Below are 26,113 nucleotides of genomic sequence, written 5' to 3'. Positions count from 1 at the left end.
GAAATGTTTGTTGCTGTCTTGACATGAGAGAAGAGCATTTGTGAGTTTGAGTGCGAAACCTGACATAAAGCCATGATTTCTGTGTGTGTGTGTGTGTGTTTGAGGGTGAAACACATTTGTGGCACTTAAATATTACGCTCGTTAGACGTTACGATGCTGCGGACATTTTCTCTGCCCCTGATTTAGATGATAAAGGAGGATAATGAGCCGTCGCTGTGTCGGGGTGTATTTTATTGTGGTGGTGCCTGAAGCGGAGTGGTGTTTTATGGCCGTGCTTCTTCAGCGTGCCGCTGGTTGCGGTGACGGTTGGTGTTTTCTCTGTGAATCGGTGGGATTAGCTGTAGCCTTGTGTGAGGAGCAGGGTGCCAGCTTTAAACGGGACGGTGGCCCAGTGAACAGCTCGGCCTCTCAGTGGCCAGCGCCTCCCATCGTCTCTCCACCTGGTCTGTCAGCGTTTACCTGGCCACAGACATGTCCCTCCTGCCCCCACCTCCTCCTCCTCCCTGTTCTTTCTCCTTCACTTTCCCTTTTCACCACCTTTCTTAACTCACACCCTCCTGCTTTTTTCCTCCCTCCCTCCCTCCCTCCTCCTCCTCCTCCTCCATCCTGAAGCAGAGTAGCTAATGAAGAGCCCCATTTAGCCGCGGCTTCACTTCAGTCAGCGCTCTGTAGCACTGGCTGGCCTCGGCTGCTCTGACTGGCTGCTCAGGCTCTGACATCACACGGTGCCAGCTGTTGATTTGGTGCTGTCTCCAAGACTGGCTGGCTTGATGGCTTGGGCAGGTTACACTCTCTCTCTCTCTCTCCCTCCCTCCCCCCCTCCCCCTCTCTCTCTCTGTCTCTTCTCCTCCTCCTCCTCTTTACACTCTGCTGTGGCCGTCGTTCACCCTCAGTCAGTCGAGCGAGCGTACAAGAGGCAGCAGGCAGCTGCTGAGCAGCGAGCTGGGAGGCGACTCCTGCCTCCTCTCCAGCCAGTTGCTCCTCCAGTGCGATGGAAACTAAAGGGTCGCGTAGCATCAGAAGCAGCAGCAGCAGCAGCAGCAGAAGCAGAAGCAGCAGCAGTAGAAGCAGCAGCAGCAGCAGCAGGGATGGAGGGCAGAGCTACCGGGCAGGTAGGTCCTGCTCTGACCGGCTGCTACCTCTCACTTCATCAGAGTTGGTTGTTGGAGGCTGTCGTCTCTCCTCTGTGTGTGCTCGGCTTGTCTTTTGTTGTTGTTGTTGTTGTTTGTGACGGAGCTGTCAGTGCTGTGTAACTCTCTCATTCTCTCCTCTTTATCTGCTGCTTCTGCTCCTCATTACGGGGATAATTGACACAGATCAGCCAATGAGAGGCTCGGCCCCCGGCGTTGTCCTCCAGCCGGGGCTCGTCCTCCTCCGTGTCCCCTGCTCCCTCTGTTTGTTCTGCAGGTGTTTGTCTGCAAATTGACTTTTAATGACTCTGGTGGTCTTTGCCAGTTCTCTCCCTCTCTCTCTCTCTCTCTCTCTCCCTCTCCCTCTCCCTCTCCCCCCTCTCTCTCCTTCTCTCTGTGAACAACAGCGGCACATGAAAACTGCTCGACTTGCATGTTAGTTTTCTGTGTTTATTGTTTCTCCTCTAATTGCCTAGATTGATATTCCCTGGAAGCTCTCCTGTGGGACAGGTAATGGATTACCTACATGCTCTGCTGTGAATTTAATTTATTAATGCTGCCTGGCTGCTGCTGTCGTGGCGTGGCGTGCCGTGCCGTGCCGTGCCGTGCCGCGCGGCTCTCCCTCTGCCTGACACGACCTGAAGGCAGAGTGAGCGGCACAATTACAGCCTCATTTGTGTGTGATATTTTTTGATAATGCCGTGTGAGCTGACACAGGGCGCTTCCTTAAAGCCGCGCCGCCTGAGTCGCTCTGCGATGGAGGCGAGCGGCGTATGACAGTGATATCATTTCATAGGCTGTGCTCTAATGGTTGTGTGGTGCACTTCTATGGCTCCCCTGTCACTGCTTCTCTGGCTTTTGCAATTAGCAGAAATGCCAGTAATATGGGGGATTAGTTACTCGGTTAAGTAAAACACTGGAGTCGATTTTTATTGCAGCGTGTGCGGAGATTGTGGAGCAGCATTAGTGAGCTAATTAGCTGTTTATTCCGTGTCTGGTTTTATTTGCATGTTCTTGTTATACGTGTGGCTGCAAAAATCACTTATTTTAAATAGTGACAGACACAACGGCTGTTTTCTGTTTTTTTGTTTTCTGTCTTTATTATCCCACATCTCCCAGCCGTTTGGCTGCACTCCTGCTAATTACCTCTTTTTTTTAATGATGTGACACTTGCAACAAAGCTCATCAGCAGAGATGATGCTGCTGCTGCTGTTGTTACTTCACGTTCTATTTTCTTTGTTGCTCAGGCATTTGGATTTTCTTTTGTGATTGTTTGGGGGAAGCTTTTGCTTCCCGTCCTCACAGAGTGGAGGACGGGAGTTGGAGGGAAGGATTGAGGGTCCTTCACCTCCAGTTGAGCTGGTTATAACCCGGACAAGAGCCTGGATCCACGCAGTGCCGAGCAGAACACGGCAGAGCAGAGGTGTGGGAGGGAAAGGTCACACTCAGCAGCAGAGACAGACAGACAGAGAGAGAGGGAGGGAGATAGAGAGAGAGAGAGAGGCAGGTGTGTGTGTGAGGCTCTTCTGCGCTTCAAGATGATGATGGAGAAATTTCTCATTAGCTCACCATCAGAGATAATTGTGCGTGAGAATGGTCCGTTAAGAGCCTGCTGTGGGGTTTTTTATAGCAGGGCGGAACAATTCACAGAAAACATCTCCGTGCAAACGCTGCCACACAAATTGTCATTGATTTTAAGGGAAAAAATATCCAAACACAGAGAAACAGCATTTAGGTGAATTTGTGCAGTGCTGCAGGAATTCCACTTTTATGATCTGGTGTCATTTCTTTTTTGTCGTATCAAATCACAATATGATTTTTATTCAACTTTTTCATATCTCGAATACAAAAGAACTTTCAGAATATTAACAAATGTAAGAATTTTAGATTTTTTTTAAACACATTTCTGTTTTATAGAGAACATATGGTTGCAGCTATGGATTAAATTTGACAATTAAACTTGATTATTTTCATAAATCCAGTGGAAATCCAGCTCATCTATGATTTTATTGGATGCATATGTTTTTATTTGTGTGGAAATTGAAAGGTGTGTGTGTGTGTGTGTGTGTGGCGATGAAGGTGCGGTGCGACACTGAACGACGCCTGAGGGAGACTCTTTAAGGCTGCTGCACTCTGCGGCGACCGTAATACCAATGAACCACTCCCTGTCACAATACAACACACACACACAAGTTCACTGCTGCGTACGTGTCTGTGTCTGTGTGTGTTTTCTCTCACAAACTGTTGGCAGCGTTGTGCAAATATCGTGTAACGATATTAAAGTTAACTTTTTACGATTTTATTCACATTTATTCCATTGCAGTAATTGTCAAAAAATGAATCACTTTACCTAATTTATGACAATTCCATGATGCTATTGCGATAAATGTAAGAAATCTGATTTAAAATCTTCAATCTTCCGTAAGCTTTCAAATGGATCCATTCATGAGTCAGATTTTTTGTTAAATCAGTTTTCTGTAAGTGTTCATAAATACGTTTCACGACATTTTATGACAATTCCACGTCCAAAAATGTATCGTTTCATGATATAATTGCTATAATTGTACAAAATCAGCTTTGAAATCTTCAAATGTCTTCTTTTACGTTACATTTTAGTAAGAAATTAGTTTTCCTAAGCTTTCAAATAAATGTATCAATAAGTAATATTTTAAATATTATAAATCAGTTTCCGTAACCTTTCATAAAACCAGTTCACAACGTTTTATGACAATTTCACATCCAAAAATGCATTGTTTCATGATAATTGTTAAAAGAAAACTGCTTTAAAATCTGCAAATGATAAGAAACTAGAGTCTGTAAGCTGTCGAATAATGAGCACAAATAAATCATGAGTAATACTTTTTGTTACGTTAGTTCACGACATTTTATGACAATTTCACGTCTAAAATGATTGCGATGATTGAACGTCGTCTGAAAGAAAATGGATTAACTTATGTTGCAAATGTATGAAAAACGCATCGTTATCGTAACTTATTGTGTTTTTTGGGAGGCAGAGCTATAGGTAGAGTGACTGGAGAGATGCAGGCTCCCCCTTGTGGCCGGAGGACTGTATGTTGGCGTACGAGACGGCATTTTCTCGCCACTTGCGTGAAATATTAACATTAATGATTACCCTGGAAATTGAAACGCACCATGATCAATTTATTGAGATTTTCTTTTAGCGTTGTCTTTACCACACACACACACACACACACACACACACACACACACACACACACACACACACACACACACACACACACACACACACACACACACAAGCTCAGTGTGAAGTCCTTGCACCGGCTCTGTCTGCTCAGCAGCTCAGCTCATAAAACCTGGAGCGCCGTCGGACACACTCTGTCAGAGCAGCTTTGACACTCTGCCTGCGTGTGTGTGTGTGTGCGCGTGCGTGCGTGCGTGCGTGCGTGTGTGTGTGCGTGTGTGTGTGTGTGTGAGAGATATGGCTGCAGGAACAGCACTAAATAACACACATTTTCTCCATTTCAGAGGTGTAAGTGTTTGCGGAGTGTACGTCCACAGCTCCTGTCACACATGGACAGCCATGTAGAAAAGTGCTGGCTGCAGTTATGGACAGAGATAAGAGAGCAGAGAGCGGGGGTTGTGTGTGTATGTGTGTGTGTGTGGGGGGGGGGGGGGGGGGGGTGTGGATAGAGACCAAAATACATCTAATACTATACACATATAATCTAGATGTAGGCGTCTTGACTGGAGGCGACACTTGACCTAAACTGAGGAGAAACGTCATGAGCTGAAGACGAAAAAAATATATATATATCACAGTTAGAAGACATATGGATACAAAATGTTCTATAATCTTTAACTGAAATGGATGGAATCAGAACCAGAAACAGTCAGTTTTTACGGCGTCATATTTAGTCGCACCTCACTATTCTTTTCATAATCGATGAATCATTGGAAATTGTTGATCGTTGTTTCCTCAAATCTGGAAAATCACGATGATGACAAAAATGATTCAGCTTTAATGATTTATTTATTAAACGGAGCAAAAGAAACCAGAAAATATTCACATAATCTGCTCTAAATATTAAGAAGATAATATATTTTTATCAGTGATCAAAACAGTTGGCGATGAATCACTGCAATTGCGATTCGTCGTCACTGGGGGGTTAAATATTTGGGAAAAGTATTTAATTGCGATGTTGTTTTGAGGAAAGATAATCTCAGTTTGATTTCTCTACATCTGTGTTATGAATTGAAGTTTTGTTGAGCAATAATTGACAAAAAATGTCAAGTGACGGAGTAAAAATCAGGCCTGACAATCAGGAGAGACGTTGTAGCTGATGTTTGTGACATTATAAATCGAGGCAGGATTCTTTTTGACCTTTTGTTAGGCACATGTAGGGGGTCGAGAAGGGAGGGAAGGAGGGAGGGAAGGAGGGAGGTGGGGCCATGACACACAGCAGCGGGGCACCATGGTCGGCGTCCACTCACTGAGGATAATCCTGAATATAGAAAATCGTTAATATAACTCACCAACACACAGACCTAGTGATTGACTTTGAAGTGTCACAAGGGGGCGCTGCATCTCTCCAGTCATTCCACGAACTCATGTTCATGTTTTCAGTAATGCTAGTCATTTTTTTTTTTTTATTAAATATTTTTGGACATTTAGAATTTTTGGGTGTTCTTTAAGTGACGTGTTTTGGTCAAATTAAAATTAGTAACATTAATTCTTATGTTTCCTTTAAATTAATACTGACATTTGTCCTTATTTGTCTATTTTTGTGTTTTGTTTTTTGAAATGTGACAAATAATATCCATATCCAACTTCATTTGTAAGCCCCTTTTAAAACAACCACACTGTACAGAGAATAAATAAAAGACACAATAAATCAATAAAAGATGTAAACGCTCACACAAGGCAAATAAAACACATGTGAAAATCCATCCGATTCTGGCAGTAATTGTAAAAACCGTTGCTCTTAAACACACTGAAATCACGTTATGATAAAATGTTTGTGTCAAATAGGTCGTTCAAAAAATGACCTGTGGCACTAGGACTGTATGTTGGCGATGAATTCCCCACAACCGACTTATTGCGATACGTGATAAAAATAGTGTGTTGTCCGTGTGTCAGAGTCAGTACTTTGCTCTGTTGTTGTTGTTGTTGTTGTTGTTGTTGTTGTTGTGAGAAACGTCAGCTCGGTGTGACCAGTGTGGGCCTGTCGTCTACAGAGCCATGAAGGAATTCTCTGGAAAACACATGATGTGAATGTGTGTGTGGCACCAAACAGCAGCAGCGGAGAAATACTCTCTTCTTCTTCTTCTGTCTCCGCTCTCTGAATTCCTAATGCTGTTTTTTTTTTTGTTTTTTTTTTTACGAGGTTGGCAGCGGTGCCTTCTCTCTGCTCATCCATTATTTATGGCGCACACACACGCACACACACACACACACACACACACACACACACACACACACACACACACACAGTTGCATGCTTCACTTTTGACTGGCACAGATATTCCAGAGTTGCTGACACTCCTGACTGCTGTCAGTCGCCGTGACCCCGAGGCCGCGACCCCGAGGCCGCATCGCTCACCCTCCTCTCCTCTCGTCTCATTGGCAGGTCAGCAGGGGTCATGAGGGCGTCGCAGGCCCCGCTCGCTGTCCGCAGCAGCTGAAGCAGACATGGGCAAAGAAGTCTCCACGCCTGGCAACGGTAGGCTCCGCCTCATCGACCTCATCGATCCGCAGCCGCATCCTCCTCCGCTACGACCGCCACTGGCTTCCTTTCAAGTACGTGCACTCTTTATTTTACCCTTTGTGCTGCGAACACCAAGATAATGATCCAGACAAATGTGGTGCAATATTGTAAATATGACTTGGCCAAAAGGAGGTATTTAAATGGCATTAATAATGATTCAATAATGATGACATAAATATCAGTTAAACACAAATCACTTCAAGAGAATCTACAGTAAACTGAAAATAAACTTAATTTTTCTCAGGTAGGAACATTTCAACAACTTCAAAGTGGTTGATCGTGGTCATCGTTTTCATAATCTGTTTATGTTTTGTTGTAATCCAGTTTCAGTGAATTTTCAGCCTCTTAAATGTGAATATTTTCTGGTTTCTTTGCTCCATGCAACAAAGAAATCATTGAGAAACATAATTATTTATTATCTGTTCATGTTTCAAACAAACGATCATCGTTGTAACGACAAGATATGATTAAATCTCAGGATCCATCAACATAAAACTAGATTAAATGAAGAAAAGCAATTATTGTTGACAAATTTAAGATTGCAATGATCAATAATTGATTATTTAACAATTACCAAGTTACTCTGCAAATGTTAGTTTGCTGATTCTTAAATGTGAATTGTTTCTGTTTTTTTTGCTCCAAATAACAAATAAATTATTAAAACTGAATCATTTTAGTTTGTGATCAAAAACATCATTATTTCAATATTTTGCACTGTTTTCTCACATTTTGTGTCTTTGGGGTTAAAACACTCTATCAGTATTGTGGAATTAGACATTAAAGACATTAAAACAAATTAAATGAAATACTCTGGAGTGATTATTGTAATGTGTCTACAGTCGATCCTCAGTTCCATATTTAATGTGATATTGATTTAAACACGATGAGATGCCATTAGAAATATTAAAGACAGCGCGATGAAAACTTAAAGGTATGAATATTTATGTAATAGTGACACCGAACAGTCAAAGACGGATGATTAAAAACCATGAAATCCACCGCTCTGTGGCTGTCATCCATAATGTGTCTTTATATATGAAGTATGTATGTAATAAAAGAGAGAGCTCACTGCACTTCCTCTCAACTCTGACGTCTTTTTAATGTGAGAATCAAATCATCCACAGCACTATTATTATATATTATACATAATCATTATTATTATTATTATTATTATTAGGCAGTGGAAACATCGGGGGAGTCTGAGCAATTACGCAGAGACTCCAGTGCATCAATGTCTGAGGACACATTTGTGTGAACGTTCTCGTGATGAAACCCTCGTGAATAAATGAACAGCGATCCAATATTTCCCAATATCTTCTCTCCAGAGGCTCGACTAAAAATCTAAATGTCAGCGTGTGCGCCGCGCTCCCGGAGAATTAAAACTGTTTTCCTTCAGGACGAACGAGCGAACGAACAAACAAACGAACGATGCTTTTGTCAAACGTTTGACAGCTCGTTGAAATTCAACATCTGACTCTGCAGAGCCAGAGCAAGAGCCAGAGCCAGAGCCGCCACTACGTTCACCCTCTCAGCAGAGCGGCGGACCTCGCCACGAGTCAATTACTCTGTCACCAGGGAATCACACACACACACACAAAAGAGAGAGAGAGAGGGGGGGGGGGGGGGCTGCTGCCGCTCGCTCGCCCGCTGTCTCAGCTCTTTTGGGACAAAGATAAACAATCAGGCCTCAAACGGCCGCGACGCTGCTCAGCCATCAGATAGGAAAATGACTGTGATCACTGTGAGGCAGGGAGGCGGAGCCACACACACACACAGAGAGGGAGGTGTGTCATGTGTGGATCCAGTTTTCTTGTACAAAGTGAATTTGATGAACCCGTTTCTAATTAACCTATTAATCATAGCTCTCATGTACCAGATGTCTGCCCTCCCTGCTTCTGTGTGTGTGTGTGTGTGTGTGTGTGTGTCTCTGTATGGGGTCTTAACTGCATAATTAGGGCGTAGCAGCAGGATGAACTCACACCGTGACTTCAACATGGCGAGGTCATGCCTCTAACACTCGTTGTTGTTTTTTTCCCCCTACAAAGCAAGTCATGTGACACAATCAGCAGCAGCAGGGACTTTTTTCGTTATCTGGATAAATCGTGAAAAATGTTGTCAAACTCACCGTTTTACAGCCGATGTTATTTGAGATTCACTGTGTTTTTGAGACACTTTAAAGGTCTAAAATCGCGCATGTTAGCGCGTCGCTGCTTCACCGGATACGTCCCCTCAAAGCTCCGCCCCCCAAAAAAACTGGAACTCATGTTATTAATGACAACTTTTTGTAACTTTGTACGGTAACAAACTTGACTGTAGTTTTTTTTGTAACATTGCAACATTTTCCTAATATTTTTGGTCATGTGAGTCATGATTTTGTAACATTACAACATTTTGTTACATTTCTTTGATCATTTACATCATGTGTTTGTGACATTACTCAATGTTTTTGTAATATTGTAACATTTTTGTTCATTGAAGTCACATTTCTGTAACATTTTGCTCATGTAAATGATGTATTACAACACATTTTATTTAACACGTCAACATATTTGTCCTATATTTGGTCATGAAAGTCATATTTGTAATGTTACAAATACATTTTTGTAACATTTCGAGGTTTGGGAACCCGAGAAAAGTAAATCGTGGTTATTTGCAGCCCCTGCTCCTGAGCAGAAATGGATTCCTGAGATAATTTGGTGTTTTTCTGTTGGTCTCAGTTAGACTGAGTTGCTCACAGGTGATCTCCTCTCCTGCAGGTTCTCTCTCTTTGCCTGTTCCTCCCTGTAAGACTCTGCGATGAGAATGTCCGACACCGCTGACAGTGAAACGACGAAGCTCTCCGACGTCCCCGACCCGGCGCCGCCGCCGTCTCCAAAGGAAAACGCCGCCAAGTCTGAGGTGTCAGATCAGAGCCAGAGCTGCAACACGAAGAGGGACACGACGACCACGCAGCAGCAGCAGCAGCAGCAGCAGCAGCAGCAGCAGCAGCAGCAGGTAAAGACACTGATGCACTCATGTGTGACTGATAGCACTTGACACTTGAGCAGATACTTTCACTTTTCTCCGCACTCGTCTCCGTGAACTTTCACCCAGAGTCAGCGTCAAACACAAAGTGCCCTGAGGAGCTGCTGTCACCTGCAGCGCTCCGGCACATTCTCCACCTGTTCCAGCCGGGACTCTGATTCCTGAAGAGTCTCGGCTGGAATAATGATGCTCGGCTTCGCTCCGCTTCCTCCAGCAGGTCATTTAAAGAATCCTCTCTCCCGCTGTTAGAGCGACTCTCCCGTTTCCTACGGAGACGTTTAAGCTGTGAGATCCACCGGGGGATTCAGGACAGCTGAGATCACTTTCAAATAAAGCGCTAATTAATTAGATCTCTGTGTCAGTGCTGTGGGACCAAGGAAAATAATGTGCACTTGTTAATTTGCCAGAGTCAAACCGGTGCTGACTGGTTTGTGTCCGCAGAGGAAATGAACGAAAAGTCAAATAAAAGCACAAATCTCTGTAAAAGTGTGGTCAAGACAACAGAATCCAGGCGAAAGCTGAAAGGATTGTGTCTTTGGATCGCGGCCAGTCTGGCCGTGTGGTTGGAGGAAGGCAGAGCGAGCGAGTCAGGCAAGCAGATAATCTGGAGCTCAAACCCTGGTTTATCCGCCAGCTTCCTGTGTCTGCGTTTGCCCGAGGAACAGAATGACACCAGCGTGGGGGAGAGGAGGGTGAGGAGGGCGAGGGGGGAGCGAGGGAGAAGAACAGGGCAGACAGGAGGCGATCGTTCTCCTCACATGAGCAGAAAGGGAGAGTTGATCACAGACGGGTATTAACTCAAGTCTACGATCACGATCAAGTCATCAGAACACGTTCACGTCTTTATCTCACTGTGAGACACACTTTTACAACAGGAAACTGAAGTTTCTCTCCCACACCAAAGCCCATAGAGAAAATCACTGATTTTAACATCACAGCACACAGGAGTCATTGATCCACTGCTGCCTCCATCACTGAGTTCATGTGTCATATTTTGTTAATTCGCCATTTAAAATCTTGCATTTTGATGTAATTTGGTGACACTAAGTGTTCACACGAGGCAGCAGTGGACCAGCAGTGATTTTCTCTGTGGGGTTTGGTGTGGGAGAGTGAGTGGTTTACAAACTTGAGTTTCCTGTTGTAAAAGTCTGTCTCACAGTGAGATAAAGACGTGAACGTGTTCTTTAGATATCACAGATTCTGTGAGGTGTGAGGTGTGAGGTGAGATTCTGTTTGTTCTCGTGTCCTTGCTGGCAGCGAGGTTTCCTGCTGAACCTGAACTCTTGTTCTAAACTGACAGCGAGCGCTTCTGTAACCTCTCAGTCTTGTCTTAAAAAACTCCCCCTGACATAATTATTCCATGTCCGTGGGAAACTCCCCGACATGAGCTCGACGGCTCTGAAGCTCCTGACCTTTCTGCTGGAGTCTCTCAGCCGTGGCGGAGGTGAAGCTAATTCCGTCTACGAGCGGCGGCGGCGGCGGCAGAACGCCTGAACAGAGGAGCGAGAGAACAAGGATAGGTAGCAGGGGAGGAGGAGGAGGCGAGTGTCGCTGGGATGAGGTGTGTGTGTGTGTGTGTGTGTGTGTGTGGGGGGGGGGGGTGCAGTGGAGCGTTTGTGATGGGACTGGTTGACTTTGGCACCATCTGCCTCCAGCTCTGCAGCTTCGTCCTCTGCAGCAGGACAGGTGGCCGGTGGCCGTCCTACTTCTGCTGACTTCAGCCCTTTCCTTCTCCTCCTCCTCCTCCTCTGCCGGCACTGTTCATTCCCCACCGGCCCCTACGCCGCTCAATTAGCTGGTGTATTGGTGCACTCGCACCCCCCCTCCTCCCCCCTCCCCCACTCCCACATTACCTGAAACAGACAGAGGAGCAGGTCACAGACGCTGGAGACGTGAGAACAGTGGTCCATTTCAATTTTTTATAGCTGTGATTTGGCCCTCGAGCTCAGAGGGGGAGGGGCTGTCCTTTTGATTTTTAGAGGACAGGTGGGAAGGACAGAGTGTGTGTGTGTGTGTGTGTGTGTGTGTGTGTGTGTGTGTGTGTGTGTGTGTGTGTGTGTTGGGATCAGAAAGCATAGGACTGTTACACTTTCACCTGCGTCCACACGACTGTGTTTTCATTTGAAAACCGCATTTTAAAACAAAGCTGCTTTCTTTCTTTCAAAAAGAAGTGAAAGATGAAAATGTACGAGTTTTACATTTTCTAAATTGCAGCTGCTGTGATTTGCCGATTGTGTGACGAGATAAAAACTTCATCGACGACGTCTCACACACACACACAATGGACATGTACATGATAGTAAATAAATAAATAAGAAACGGAGCTTCTGTAAAAACAGATTTCTGTCTCAAGGTTACGTCCTGGTTAAATAAAATCTCACTTCATACTTTTTCTATCATTTGATATCGATGTGTATAAATATATCACAATATGTCTTATAAATAATATCTGGATATTTTAAGTCTATATCCTGATGGTTATGAGATAAACTAACACTCTACTTGACTCTAACACGCTGTAATAATTAAAATACACTAATTATTATTATTATTATTACATTTCATTTCAGATAAAAAAAACATTTACGTGTGAGAAACAATGAAATAATGGTCAAATTCTGCTTTAACACAAATAACTGAAAATATAATTTTGTATTTTTAATCAAAATCTAATAAATAGAATGATCAGTGCAGCAGCCTTTTAAAACCAGGAAAAGTCATCACACGTACCTTTTATTATCCAAATTCTATGACCGTATCTTGTCTCATGTCCCCATATATGTGTGGCCCCGCCCCCTCCACACACACACAGAGGAGCAGGGGTGTGTAAAGTCTTGTGTGAGTCACATGACGGTTAAACGGAGCTGGAAGCAACCAAACATTTGACCCGACACACTCGCAGCCGTGTGTGTTTGTGTGTGCGCGTGTGTGTGTGTGTGTGTGTGTGTGTGTGTGTGTGTGTGTGTGTGTGTGTGTGTGTGTGTGTGTGTGTGTGTGTGTGTGTGTGTGTGTGTGTGTGTGTGTGTGTGTGTGTGTGCGCACGTGTGAGTGAGAGAAAGTGGCCCTACAGTGCAGCCACTTTGGAACCATATGCTCCTCACAAATGAACTGAAGTGCTCGCAGTAAAAGTGTGATTTTTCTCCTTCTGTCTCTGCAGATCATTGCGTCTAAATTTCAAAACACGCACACACACAACAGCAGGGAAGTTTCCTGTGAATGCACTGAATGTAGGCCGCGCGGTCATATTTAATTCAAACTCCTCCACTTTATTTCTGATAAAAGTTTGATTCCAAACGTCTTGTGGTTTGTTTCCGCTTCTCCTCTGTACTCGTCGTCTCCTCCTCTCTGCTCGTCGTCTTCTCCTCCTCCTCCTGTGGACAGCCTGTGAAGTTCTCGAAGGTACGCTTCATCCTAACGCTGCTGCATGGCGTGCACGGACGCTGCCGCCGTCTCCGCTGCTGCTGTGGTTGTTGTTGTTGTTGTTGTTGTTGTTGTTGTTGTTGTTGTTGTTGTTGTGGATTTCTGCGTTGTGCCTGATCACGAGAGCTGCATGATATGAGAGAAACGGTGTTGAAAACTGCAGATGTGACGTTAAATGAACAAACCAAGTGAAAAAAGTATAAAAATGACTTAAAAGCATAATTTAACTACTTTAAATATGCCTATTGTTTAATTTTAATCTTTTCAAAACAAAAATAATCACCATCGTACATTTTATACACAGTTTAAACGATTTGTGCAGTGAAAAAATTAATTCATATTTGTTCTTTGTTACACTGAATAAGCCGGAATAGAAAAAACAGTGTTGTCCTAATATTACACTGGCAACACGGGTTTGAATGTGTCAAAAAAGTATAAAAACTGTACATTTAATCAGGGTTTCAGGTGCAAAACAATCATTTAAATCCATTCAAATTGCAGTGAAATCCAATTAAAAGACATAAACTATAATAAAATCATATGAGAACATTTAAAAACATCAAATACAGTAAAAACAAATGAAAAGACAAATGTAAAATAGAGTAAAAACAAATAAACATTACATTTAATGCTACTTTTTTTAAATTAATTAGTAATAATTAAGTAATAATAATAATTTTCATTTTTATATATAACACTTATCAAAACAAAGTTACATGAAGTTTTTCACAATAAAACAAGGTGAAATTCATGAAATGAAACCAAATATTAGTGAAATGCACTCATAAAAGAAGGAAAAACCCGAGCGGAACCAAACCAACGTTAGGTTTTTATTTAACGGCAGTTTTTGGTGAAATAAATCCACACTTATGGCAGTTTTTGTGATATATTAATTGTGCGCTGCGCATGTTGATATTGTGATGATGAAGAATTTTGGAGCGGTTTGCTGTTTTGCTCGCTAACTCTTGTTTTATATTTATATTTATTTATTTCTGTGTATTTAAGTGTGCGATCGTTGTTGTTGTGCGCTCGTGTCGCTCACTCATGAACTCATGTGTCAGCTGGAAACAGTGTGTGATTGGTTTGCCTGGGATTGGCTTTGTCACTGTGATCATATTGATGCAGTTGTGTGTGTGTGGGGTTTTAACTGCACCTCCTCCCTCCCTCCCTCCCTCACCTCACCTCCTCCCTCCGTCCCCCTTTAGTCGAGCACCAGGCTAAAGCTGGTGCGGAGCCTGGCCGTGTGTGAAGAATCCTTCCCTTGTTCTATTCCTGAGCCGTCAGCAGCTCCTCAGGTAAAAATCCCCCTTCACTGTGGAGACGTCCAGTCTAATCACCATATTACTTTTTTAACATGGTTCCATGTCATATCTGGATGTTTTCATACCATATATGAGACCATAAGCTGGTTTTCTTTAGTATTTTAATTCAAACATGAAGTATAAACTCCCATGAAACTGTGCCTATTTTAATAGAACTGTGCACAGTAAAAATATCCATATTTATGTCATAATATGTCATATTCTGTGAAAGTGTGACCACCTGTTGGCTCTCTGTCACATTTTTCACCAAATTCTGCGACTTTGCACCTTCACCACGTTTACGCCGTTTTCCAGTTAGTCGTGATGTTCGCCACCAATGATCTACGACGTGTTTTTACTCTGAGGTGGATACGATAATCTTCACAAAAATGTCAATTTCATGCAGAATTCAGAGCTTTTATTGTGAAAAAAATAAGAACTGGAAGAGATTCTGTCTGTGAGAAATTGACAATTAACTGAGATATTTGCTTTGAAAATATTATGGATTTTCTTTTTATTTCTTGACTAAAACACGGAAAAAAAAAAACAGTGCAGGGCTTTTATTGTGTGTCTCATGATTGGATAACACAATTATTTATCTCTGGAAACTGTGTATTTTTGGGGTGAAGTGGCTATATAAGGAGTCTGTCGCTGGCAAATGTTAAGTTATGTTTTATTAAACCAATACATTTATTAAATGTAGTCTTTTTTTTAGATTAGAGACGCTGAATCTAATCTATAATGAGATTTTACAGTTCACTTCCTCCTCCCTGTATACATACATACATACATACATACTGGATATTAGCTTATTAGCAAAAATCAGACACAGAAACAGATAATCAGCTTCTGCCCCAAAAACACACTTCCATCACCAAATAACTCTTAAAATCTTATAAAACAAGACAAGTTTAAAAAAACTGATTTTCATCAGCAGAAAAGCAGAAGGAAATGTTGTAAAATTACAAAAAACGTGTTTTTACTCAACATTTTTACAAATCACTAGGACTGTATGTCGGTGTCACAGTTTTTTGCACAGTTTCTTGTCTTTTCTTCTCGTCCTGACAGCCGTGATTAAATAGCGTGCGAGGGGAAACGTCACGTCATCAGAAACAGAGCGCGTAGATTGAAGTCTCTCTATTACATGCCACTCTGCACAGCTCCTGGCACTCACACACACACACACACTCACGCACACACACACACACACTCACACACACACACACACACACACACACACTCACACACACAGAGTCAGCAGCGGGCGTCGTAACCAGAGGGCGACGCTCTCGTCGCCACAGTCTCACACACGACGACGTCTCGTATTACTGCCATCAATCATGTCGGGGAAATTACAATTTCCACACACGTCAGCTGCAGAGAGAACACAGAGCTGTGGAGCACTTTAATTCAATACTCCCAATATTTCCCCCCCCATGCGCACGCTGCCGTTATTGGGGCGGGAACTCGCCGTACTGCGGCAAACTAACCTGGAGGGGAAAAGAAAGAAAGAAAGAAAGAAAGAAAGCAATAAAGATCAAATCTAAACATTTCTCATTCTTCACACTTTACAAGCGTTGTTTTTGGATTTCCGCGTCCACACCTGCACTCGCGCTCCACGCCGCTCACGCCTGTCACTTCCTGTCACTTCCAATCAGTGGACAAATCACGGCGGGCGTGTCGTTGTGGTTTGGTTTTGTTTGGGACTGACAGCCGCGCGTTCATTACGTATTCGCAGGGCCGTCATTTTCTCGCCGCTTCTCTTTTATCTGAAGGTAAATGGATGTCGGGGAACAAATGAGGCGGCTCGCAACAGCTGCACGCCGCCGAGTGACGGCGAGGGCGGCGTTAAGTAGCAAACATCGCCAAAGAGAGACCAGACAAAAACACACGCACTCTCTCTCTCTGTGTGTGTGTGTGTGTGTGTGTGTGTGTAGCTGTCACCTCCACACACTCATTCTCACGTTCCTCTCACGACTCGCTCAGGCAATTAGTCTCTCCTCCGTTTCTCATTAGCATATTACATTTTTCACATATAATCACAGCGTCTTTAAAAACGCAGCGTCTCATTATCAGGCTCCGCAGCTGTTACACACACACACACACACACACTCTTGACCTTTTATGGTTATGAGCTGCTGGGTCACACACACACACACACACATAAACTCACTCACTCACTCACTCACTCACCCCTTCACTTGGTCACACACTGTGTGATGTTTCCAGAGTGGAGTTTAATCCACTTAAGAAGCAGCAGCAGCAGCAGCAGCAGTGGCCTCACTCTCTCCTCTATTCAGCTTTTCATTCTTTGTCGAATTGAGTGAAAAGCAAGTGAGTCAAGAGTGAGTGTGTGTGTGTGTGTGTGTGTGTGTGTGGGAGAAAATGTAGCTTTTTACATGATTCCGTTGACAAATCTCACGTTAAAACCACGACTCAATTAACCGTCAACCGCTCCGTTCGCTTTTTTTAATCATTAAAACAAGTTTTGTAAACTCTCAGCGACATTTTCTGGTTTCTTTTGCTCTGTGTAACAAAGAAATCACGTTTTCATTTCTGTTCTGGTTTAAACGCACAGATAAAAGCATCCGTACACTTTAAAAGAGATTTAACACGGTTTCTGTGAAAGAATTAGCAAAAAAAGTTGAATAAATTCAGTTTAATAAACCAAAAAAATTAATCGATTCATGGAGAAAATAATGTGTCTAATTGTAATTTTATGGAATTTTATGGACCAAACAACTAGTCCTTAATTTCTTTATTTACGTGTGTTAGAAACAAAGACATTGACCACAATTCAGTTATAACATAAATAATTAGACTTTTTTTATACATGATTTTGTCAATTTCATGCATGTAAATCATTTATGTGTAATAAGTGTGATTATATCACTGCAACAGCCTTTAAACCTGAGAGAAGTCATCACAGACACTGTCGTTGTGTGTGTGTGTGTGTGTGTGTGTGTGTGTGTGTGTGTGTGCAGTGTGTCCTCAGCAGCCTGAGTTGGATTAGGACAAATGAAATGAGCTGCGTTGTTTGATTCCCAGGCTCAGTGTCATGTTTTATTCAGGTGGCTTCATAAAAACAAGCTAATCTGCCAGATTAGTTGCCATAGTGATTTTGGATTTCATGGCAGCCGACAGGAAGGAGAGTGGTTTGTTTTTTTGTGTTGTGGGCGGCGGCCTCTCGTTAACCTGTGTGAAACCACAGCTGACTTCTCCTCCAGGTGTTTGAATGAATTCTCCTGTTGTGCACAGGATGGATTCCACCTGCAGCCGCCTGAGAAGGAGGAGCGCGCCGAGGCGGACGACGTCTGCGACGCGGCGGACAAACCCGAGAAGACGACGCAGACGCAGAAGAAACGCCTGTCGAGAGGTGAGCCAAGCAGAAAATCATTCCCTCGTGTTTCCACCAATTTAATGACAAATATGATCCTCTCACCTCATATTGTTGACATTTAAACGTCTCTGCTGTGTTTCAATCCAAATGTAAAGCTTGAGGTTTCTTTACATCTAAAACACCTGCTGCCTCATTGGCAAACATTGCCTCCTGCAGAAAAACAACTTTCATGCATATTTTTACGTGTGTGTGTGTGTATATACTGGTATATCACTGGCATATCACTGGCGTATCCGTGGCAACAGTGGAAGCGGAAGCGCTGAAGCCAAATGCTTTAATGATACTTATCATACAATCCCTGTCACTTGGTGAAATTACAGCCCTCTAATGATTATATGCTTGAGCTCGTCATGAGGAAAATCTTCTTCTTTTCTCCGCCCTCCAGTTTGACCAGTAGCTGCTCCTCCATTTTAAACGATATCTCATTACGGGCCGATAATTGGCGTGATTCCGTTAATTGCGAGGAGCTGAAGGTGTGAAGCAATTATACAGATTCCCACAGGCGCTCGGAGGTGTCTGCTTCCCTCTGTGGAGCTGCACGCCTGATGAGGCGGCGGCCAATTATAGCATGCCGACGCCCACAGAGAGAGGCAGAGAAAAAGGGACGGACGTAGGGAGCGAGAGAGAGAGAGAGAGAGAGAGAGAGAGCGCTGCACAAACACGCCGCGTCCTCGTCGTTATCCGTCCACTTCCTGAACTGTGAGGGTCAAGCCACGTCCCTGTGAACCTCACACGTGTCTGAACGAGCAGCTGACTCATTTGCATATCAATGGTCACGCCCGCTCTTCGTTAACGAGGCGGAAACTTTCAAAGTATCAAAGGAAACCACATGACCTTTGTCTCCGCCTCTGATTCAGACTCCAGTCAAGATTACACTGATTCAACTGGTATAGACCTGCACGAGTTCCTGGTCAACACACTGAAGAGCAACCCCAGGTACACGACTACACAACTGCTGCTGCACTACATCTACACAATTACTGCTACACAACTGCTGCTACACAACTACTTCTACACTACATCTACACAATTACTGCTACACAACTACTTCTACACTACATCTACACAATTACTGCTACACAACTGCTGCTACACAACTGCTGCTACACAACTACTGCTACACTACATCTACACAACTGCTGCTACACAACTGCTGCTACACTACATCTACACAATTACTGCTACACAACTGCTGCTACACAACTACTGCTAGACTACAACTTCACAATTACTGCTACACAACTGCTGCTGCACTACATCTACACAATTACTGCTACACAACTGCTGCTACACTACATCTACACAACTGCTGCTACACAACTGCTGCTACACTACATCCACACAATTACTGCTACACAACTACTGCTGCACAACATCATCTACACAACATCATGTATCCATATTTAACATGAATGTTAAATTATCAGATGATTATAAATGACCAGTACTGTATGTTGGACTTAGATAAACTTAGATTTGATGGAACCTCCTGTCGTAACTTTGTAACTTTAGCTGGAGAATTTGTTCCAGTTCATAAAAATATTGCAGAATTTTGGCAAACAATGGACCAAACTTTGATCAGCATGTTAGCAGAAGAAGCAGAAGAGTGACGTTTTTATTGTTTTGCAGAGATCGGATCATGCTTCTGAAGCTGGAGCAGGACATCCTGGACTTCATCAGCAATAACGAGTAAGAAATATTCAACGTCTTAATGTCTTCATTTATGTTTATATGAAATATTACTACTCCCAATAAATAATATATCATGAAAATGTTATACAAATATGTCAACAGCCACACTGATGTCTTTGGATTGATGTTTTTTTGTATAATGGTTAACTGAATTTTGGTTGACTATTATATTGAATATTTAACTGGGAATGAATGCAAAACTACAGTCTCTATGTAACTGTTCAAATTGAAGCTAGGTTGAGAAGTGTAATAATGAATAAAAAAAAAAAGAGCGAGTAGTATTTTTAAAATAATATTATCAATCAATATTAATATGTGGCACCAGTTTACCAATAACAAGTACATTTCACAATAAAAGCATGATGTGTCATTACAAATGTGTCATTACCGTTTATTCAGAACCTTCTTTTGAGTAGATGTACATTTCACAATAAAAGCCCAGATGTGTGTTGATGATGTTGTGTGTGTGTGTGTGTGTGTGTGTGTGTGCGTGTGTGTGTGTGCGTGCAGCAGTCAGAAGAGGAAGTTTCCGCCCATGACGGCCTACCACAGGATGCTCTTACACCGAGTGGCCGCCTACTTTGGGATGGACCACAACGTGGATCCCAGCGGGAAGTCCGTGGTGATCAACAAAACCACCAACACCAGAATGTGAGTGTGTGTCAGTGATGGACGTGTGAGGCTGTGGTCAGTGCGTCCGCCTTCTCTCTGCCGTCTCTCTGCCGCTTCATTAAACGCCGACGAGGAATCAGTCCACAGATGAGTGGCTGGAACGCGACATATGCTGCTGTCAGGATGTTCCTGAAGTGAAGCTGCCGCTGAAACTCCTGTCAATCCCCTCCTCCCCCTCCTCTTCCTCCTCCCTCCTCCTCCCTCCTCCTCCCACAGACCCGACCAGAAATTCTCGGAGCACATCAAGGATGACAGAGTGGACGATTTCCAGAAACGCTACATTCTCAAACGAGACAACTCCAGCTTTGATCGTGAAGACAGCGCGGTGGGTGTTTCTTCTCTTTCTCCTCTTCTTCCTCTTCCTTTTCTTCTTCTTCTTCTTCTTCTCCCTCACCAAGCTGTCACTTTCATTTCTGACATGTTGGTAAGAGTGGGGACAATCTGGCGTGTCTCGTACGAGTGCTAAAGAAGTGTGTGTGTGTGTCGTTGCCAGATTCGAATGCGTCTGAAAGCTGACAAGAGGAGCAAGTCCATGGAGGAGCGGGAGGAGGAGTACCAGCGAGCCAGAGAAAGGATATTTGCACATGATGTGAGAGCTGTTAGCGTAGGAGGGCTGAGGGTGGGGGGTGGGGAGGAGGAGGAGGAGGAGGAGGAGAAGGAGAAGAAAGAGGAAGGGGGGGTGATGTTACACAAATCTTTGTGTTGTTTCTATTCATGTGCAAATTCAATAGATGTCTCGCAGTCAATTAACTCTGTCAGATTTATGATTTTAGAGACACGACGACGACTGCCTCCATTTTGGAGCCTTGGTGTTTTTTTTAACTGAATTCACCTCATGAAGCGTTAACTTTCTCTAGTGTTTACTCTTCAAGTCATCGTCATTGTAGAGTCATTAAAAAACAAACATAAACCTGTCTGTGACAACAAACTGTGACTGAGTGTCATTTTCACTTTGACCCACAGGGAGATCACTTCATACTGGACAGAAGGTAAGAAAGTGCATCACAATCATTCTGTCTGTGGAAATAACAACAGGAAAAATAGTCAGAAATGTCAGATTTACAAGATTATTCATGCAAGTTTGCACCTCTTTGTTGTCAGAAACTTGCAAAATGCTTCATAAAAGCACTAAAATGTATTACTGCTTTATTCTGTGTTTTCCTGTGTTTTATTCAGAATAAAAGACAAAAACCCACAAATGCAGTTTAAAAGACTGCACTCATTTCTTCTTCATCTGCTCGGTTTGTGCCGACGATGCACCGGAATTTTGCCTTTAACTTTAACGTTCGTCACAATCTGTACTTTGTAAAACTCAAACTCATCTTTTATTTCATCAATTGGATCATCTTTAATATTTATTTATTTATTTAAAGGTTGACGCACCCTTTTGGTAACGATCAATCATTCTTGGTTGGCCTTTTTAAATCATGAAAACAGGTTTTGTGATTGTTTCAGCTTCTTAAATGTGAATATTTATCATTAAAACTGAATCCTTTTGTGTTTGTGGATAAAAACAAGACATTTGAGACAGATTGTCTTGCATTTTCTGCACCAGACAACTAATCAATTAATATTTCAGTAATTAAAACAAGCTTAAACTTAAATGTGGATATTTTCTCCCTTCTTTGCTCCTTACGACAAATAGATCATTCAAACTGAGTTTTTGTCCAAAAACATCATCATTTCTGGATTTTTGGAAACACTGAGCAACACTTTCATCATTATTATCACTTGATTATTACTATGGATATACTACTATTAAAACAGAAAAGTCAGCACACTTTTCAGCCATAAAAATGAATGAATCCGTTTGATGGATGTGTTTCTAACATGGCTGCTGTGATTCAGAGAGAAGCAGCAGCAGCAGCAGCAGCAGCAGCAGCAGCAGCAGCTTCTCCTCCTGTCAGTTTTTAAAATGGTGGATGTCTCACTCTCTAACACCTCTCTCCTCCTCGTCCTCGTCTTCCTCAGCGTGCAGGATGAAGGCTCGTGCTTGAGCACACAGCAGAGGAGGCAGATGTTCAGGTGTGTTCAGCCCGTCTGTCTCACTCAGCTGATATGGATGAGGAGTATTGATGATGAGCGTGTACTTCCTGTCACATGTGAAGTGTCTGGATTTTTAAGATCGTTGACTGAGCAGAAAAACAAACTTTTAAATGATGTTAAACTAAATCTGCATATGTCAGCAGAAGTGTTTTTTTTTGTCGACTAAGAGCCTGAACGATTTGGGTAAAAACGTCTTATTTGCAGTTTTTCTGACGGCTAAATTGAAACTTGCAAAAAAGGTGACGGAGCGTTAAAAACATGGACTCTGTCAGACGCTGAATACGAGGAACTCTGCTCCTGCAGAATTAAAGTCACCGCAAGTGTGAGACATTTAACAAGAATGATGTAAATGTGTATTATGTATTATTTAGTGAAGTTGTTTTTAAATTCAGACTCCGCTGATATTTGCTGACGTCTTAAACGTCCGCAGGTTACGCGGCGGCCGCTCGGGAGCCAGCCGGCAGAGCAGCTCGGAGACGGAGGCGCTGCCGCGTCACGGCGAGCCGCGGCCGTGGAGCAGCACGGACAGTTCGGACAGCTCCAACCGCCTGGCGCCGCGGCCCGCCATCACCAAGGCCAGCAGCTTCAGCGGCATCTCCCCCGGCCTGGTCCGTGGAGACAGCACAGCCAGCAGCAAGAGCACGGGCAGGCTCTCCAAAACAGGCAAGACACAAATAAACTGAGTGAGGGGGAAAAAGTGCTTGCTCTGCACTTTAAAAGTGCAAGGAGTCGATTCTCTGCCGAGTCTTTCTCGTTTTAAAACGCCGCGTTTCATCAGAGTCGGTGTCTGTACACAGGAACTCTGCGGTCCCTGCATCATCAGGGCAGGAACACTTCTAATGATGATGTCATGTGTTTTTTAAGGTTTAAAAGCATGTTTTTGCATCGTCCAGCAGAATCCTGAGGTGTAATCAGAACAAATGTTTGTCGTCCTGCCGCCATAAATAAAGCGCGTTGGTCCGGCCCCCGGCCCCCGGAGCCGGACAGCTGTCAGAACCAATTACTGAGCAGCAGCAGCGGTGATGGACGACGCTCGTGAAACAGTGTTGTAGCAGCAGCAGCATAAAAACCTGGAGAAGTGGACTCGCTGCATAATGCATAAGTCAGTGAGATGAAGTCAGGCCTCGGTCCCCTGCTGTGAGCGCTCACTCCACTCTTTGGACACATTTGTAAGCTGATTGGCTGAGATTGCGTACAACGTTGTTATTATATCTGCTCTTATTTATTTCTTGAACTTGTTTACGAGGAGACCGTCTGCCTTCACTGGGGGGTTTTGGGAGTTTTTTCTGTTCTGCTGCATCAGTTTCCGTCTCTGTCTGTGAGCAGTCAGAGAGAGAAGAGATGTTCTCATTTAGAATAAATCTAAAAAAAAAGAAAGGTTTTAATGCATTTGTATAGATGAGACTTTAAGGCATGTGAGAACAATCCTTCTCTTTGTGTTTTTAAAAAAAAAAGTTTTCAGTAAAAAAACAGAAAATGTCTTCATTCACACGAGACGACTCTGAACGCTGCAGTACATATGCCAGGCCTGTGTGTGGCGCTGTAACGCGTGGAGAAGCCAGGGCGATTTAAGGAAAGAATGAGCCGGATTATGACGTCATCGTTTTGAAACCACATTTCTGTGTGGATTAAAAACACAACAACTTTAGTGTAAAATTAGACTAGAGATGTAACGATATGATAATTTCATATCACGGTTATCGTGACCAAAATTATCACGGTTATCAATATTATCACGGTATTGTTAGATGTGTTCAAAATGTTCCAAAAGTACTGAACACACACACACTGAAATCTTTTAACCAAGTTTTATTTAAAAAAAGATATTTTATATTATATGATTATTATTATTATTATCATTATTATTATTATTATTATTATTATTATTATTATTATTATTAATATTAATAATTATCATCTGACTGACTGACACACACACACACAGGTCCTCACTCTGTGTCGGATAATAATTAAGTAGCAGCGGTCGTACACAGCATAAAAATAAAATAAAAAAACACAGAAACAAACACATTTTGGTCTGCTACGGTATGTGTCGTCTGCACACTACTCGCTTTCGCGAGACAAACCATGACGTTTCCCACTATTCCGAAATCCCGTTTTTGTTGACTTACCCGCTGAAAAGTTGTGTGTGGTGGTCACGGAGATGGCTCATCATATTGGAAGTGGCTTCGCGCCGCGAAGTTCGCGGAGATTTTTTTTTTGCATTTTCTGCACAAGCATTGATTGTCTTCAATTATTTTACTCTCAACATCCTTTAAAAATACAAAATATGCCCAGATTTCTGATCTTACGGGGGTAATCTCTGGAGCGCAGGTGGCTTCAGCCGTGTTGTCGCTGGACAGACAGTGCAAACTGTGCATGCGCGCCCGCTTGAGCGAGTGCCGTTCAGGTGCTGCTGCTTCTCCAGGAAATGAGCAGTATCACTGTGAGTTTTTCGGTAATCAGTTGCGGTAATCAATCACGGTTTTAACGATAATTAAAATTTGAAACGGTATGATAACCGTCGGGAATTTTACCGCGGTTTATCGTCATACCGGTAATCGTTACATCCCTAAATTAGACCCTGAAAAATACTTTTACTCTTCTTGATATAATTAAATTCCCCGCAGGTCCATGTTTAACAGATATATGTTAAAAGCTTATAGAAAATGATCCATTTGTGATGAAAACCTGAGCTGCTCAACAAAAACTGAAAGATCTAATGATACATGACATGTTCATGTTTTTGTGACCTCATTCCTCCAGGACTCAGGATTTAATTACATTTCTTTGATATTTATTTAACGACATGTTGTGATGCTAACCAAAGGATAAAGAGTGATCTTGTGTCTTCTTCGGTCTCAGGTTCAGAATCTTGCAGTAGCGTCGGCTCCTCCTCCAGCTCTCTGTCCCGCCCCCAGCTGCCCCTCCCGGTCCTGACCTCGTCCAGGTCCGGCATCCTCAACCCGCCCCTGATCCACCCGGCCGTGGACCCCAGAGGCCCGGGACTCCCTCCCGACATGATGAAGAGCGTCCCGTCGCAGCCTCCGCCAGCAGCCACAGAAGCAACCAACTACTATGTGTTTCCGTTGGAAGCCTCAGGGATACCACCTGGCAGCGTTCTGGTCAACCCACACACAGGTGTGTGACGTCCTCTACTCACAAACCACTTTAAATCTTTTATAGAATCTCCGTATAAGTTATTGTGTTTTCCTGCTGAATATTCACGTGTGTGCTGCGCTCGGTGTGTCTGTCAAATGAGTCTAAAGCTGGCCGATCACCACGCAGCGAGCAGATGGAGACATGTGTGAATATTCATCAGCAGCTCAGAGCTGAACTTTAAGTCTGTGGGGGCGTGTCCTCCGCCGCCACGCCGACACAAACTCACGTCGCTGTGACTTTACTTTGACAGGCAAGCCTTTCATCCACCCCGACGGCACCGCCGTCGTCTTCAACCCGGCCAACGTCGTCCCCGCTGCCGGCAGGAACCCACAGCAGGGCAAGAACCCACAGCAGCCGATCTCTGCTGCTGCAGGACAGCAACAGCCGGCCAATCATCTGCACTCACAGGTCAGTGGGCGGGGCCACGCTCACCTGTCCAAAGTCCTTCTCTTTTACATTCGCACTTTTCCTTTAACCTCTCTCACTAATAATGTTGAAATGGGAGCTGATGGTGGG

General features: G+C 43.4%; 1 protein-coding gene across 10 annotated transcripts in view; it reads left to right on the top strand.

Annotated features, from left to right (window-relative positions):
* The window catches only part of LOC131477779 (R3H domain-containing protein 1-like), a 39,815-nt gene that overhangs the window by 2,651 nt on the left and 11,051 nt on the right, over positions 1-26,113 (top strand). For 4 of the 10 annotated variants that reach the window (XM_058654872.1, XM_058654868.1, XM_058654866.1 and 1 more), the window contains exons 1-16: positions 869-1,112; positions 6,743-6,912; positions 9,637-9,874; positions 13,286-13,303; positions 14,530-14,619; positions 17,884-18,001; positions 18,883-18,961; positions 19,655-19,714; positions 20,228-20,368; positions 20,606-20,714; positions 20,883-20,978; positions 21,353-21,378; positions 22,361-22,414; positions 22,866-23,098; positions 25,301-25,576; positions 25,848-26,005. In XM_058654872.1, the coding sequence (XP_058510855.1) occupies positions 9,677-9,874; positions 13,286-13,303; positions 14,530-14,619; positions 17,884-18,001; positions 18,883-18,961; positions 19,655-19,714; positions 20,228-20,368; positions 20,606-20,714; positions 20,883-20,978; positions 21,353-21,378; positions 22,361-22,414; positions 22,866-23,098; positions 25,301-25,576; positions 25,848-26,005 (1,656 nt within the window). In that variant the 5' untranslated portion in view covers positions 869-1,112; positions 6,743-6,912; positions 9,637-9,676. Of the gene's footprint in view, positions 1-867; positions 1,113-6,742; positions 6,913-9,636; positions 9,875-13,285; positions 13,304-14,529; positions 14,620-17,883; positions 18,002-18,882; positions 18,962-19,654; positions 19,715-20,227; positions 20,369-20,605; positions 20,715-20,882; positions 20,979-21,352; positions 21,379-22,360; positions 22,415-22,865; positions 23,099-25,300; positions 25,577-25,847; positions 26,006-26,113 lie in introns of those variants that run through there. The other 6 variants (XR_009244195.1, XM_058654867.1, XM_058654865.1 and 3 more) reach the window with 6 other exon arrangements.

This window comes from Solea solea, chromosome 2, assembly GCF_958295425.1.
Source record: "Solea solea chromosome 2, fSolSol10.1, whole genome shotgun sequence".
Classification (NCBI taxonomy): Eukaryota; Metazoa; Chordata; class Actinopteri; order Pleuronectiformes; family Soleidae; genus Solea; species Solea solea.
The sequence above is the reverse complement of the archived record's forward strand: the minus strand, read 5'-3'. Positions and strand labels throughout refer to the sequence as shown.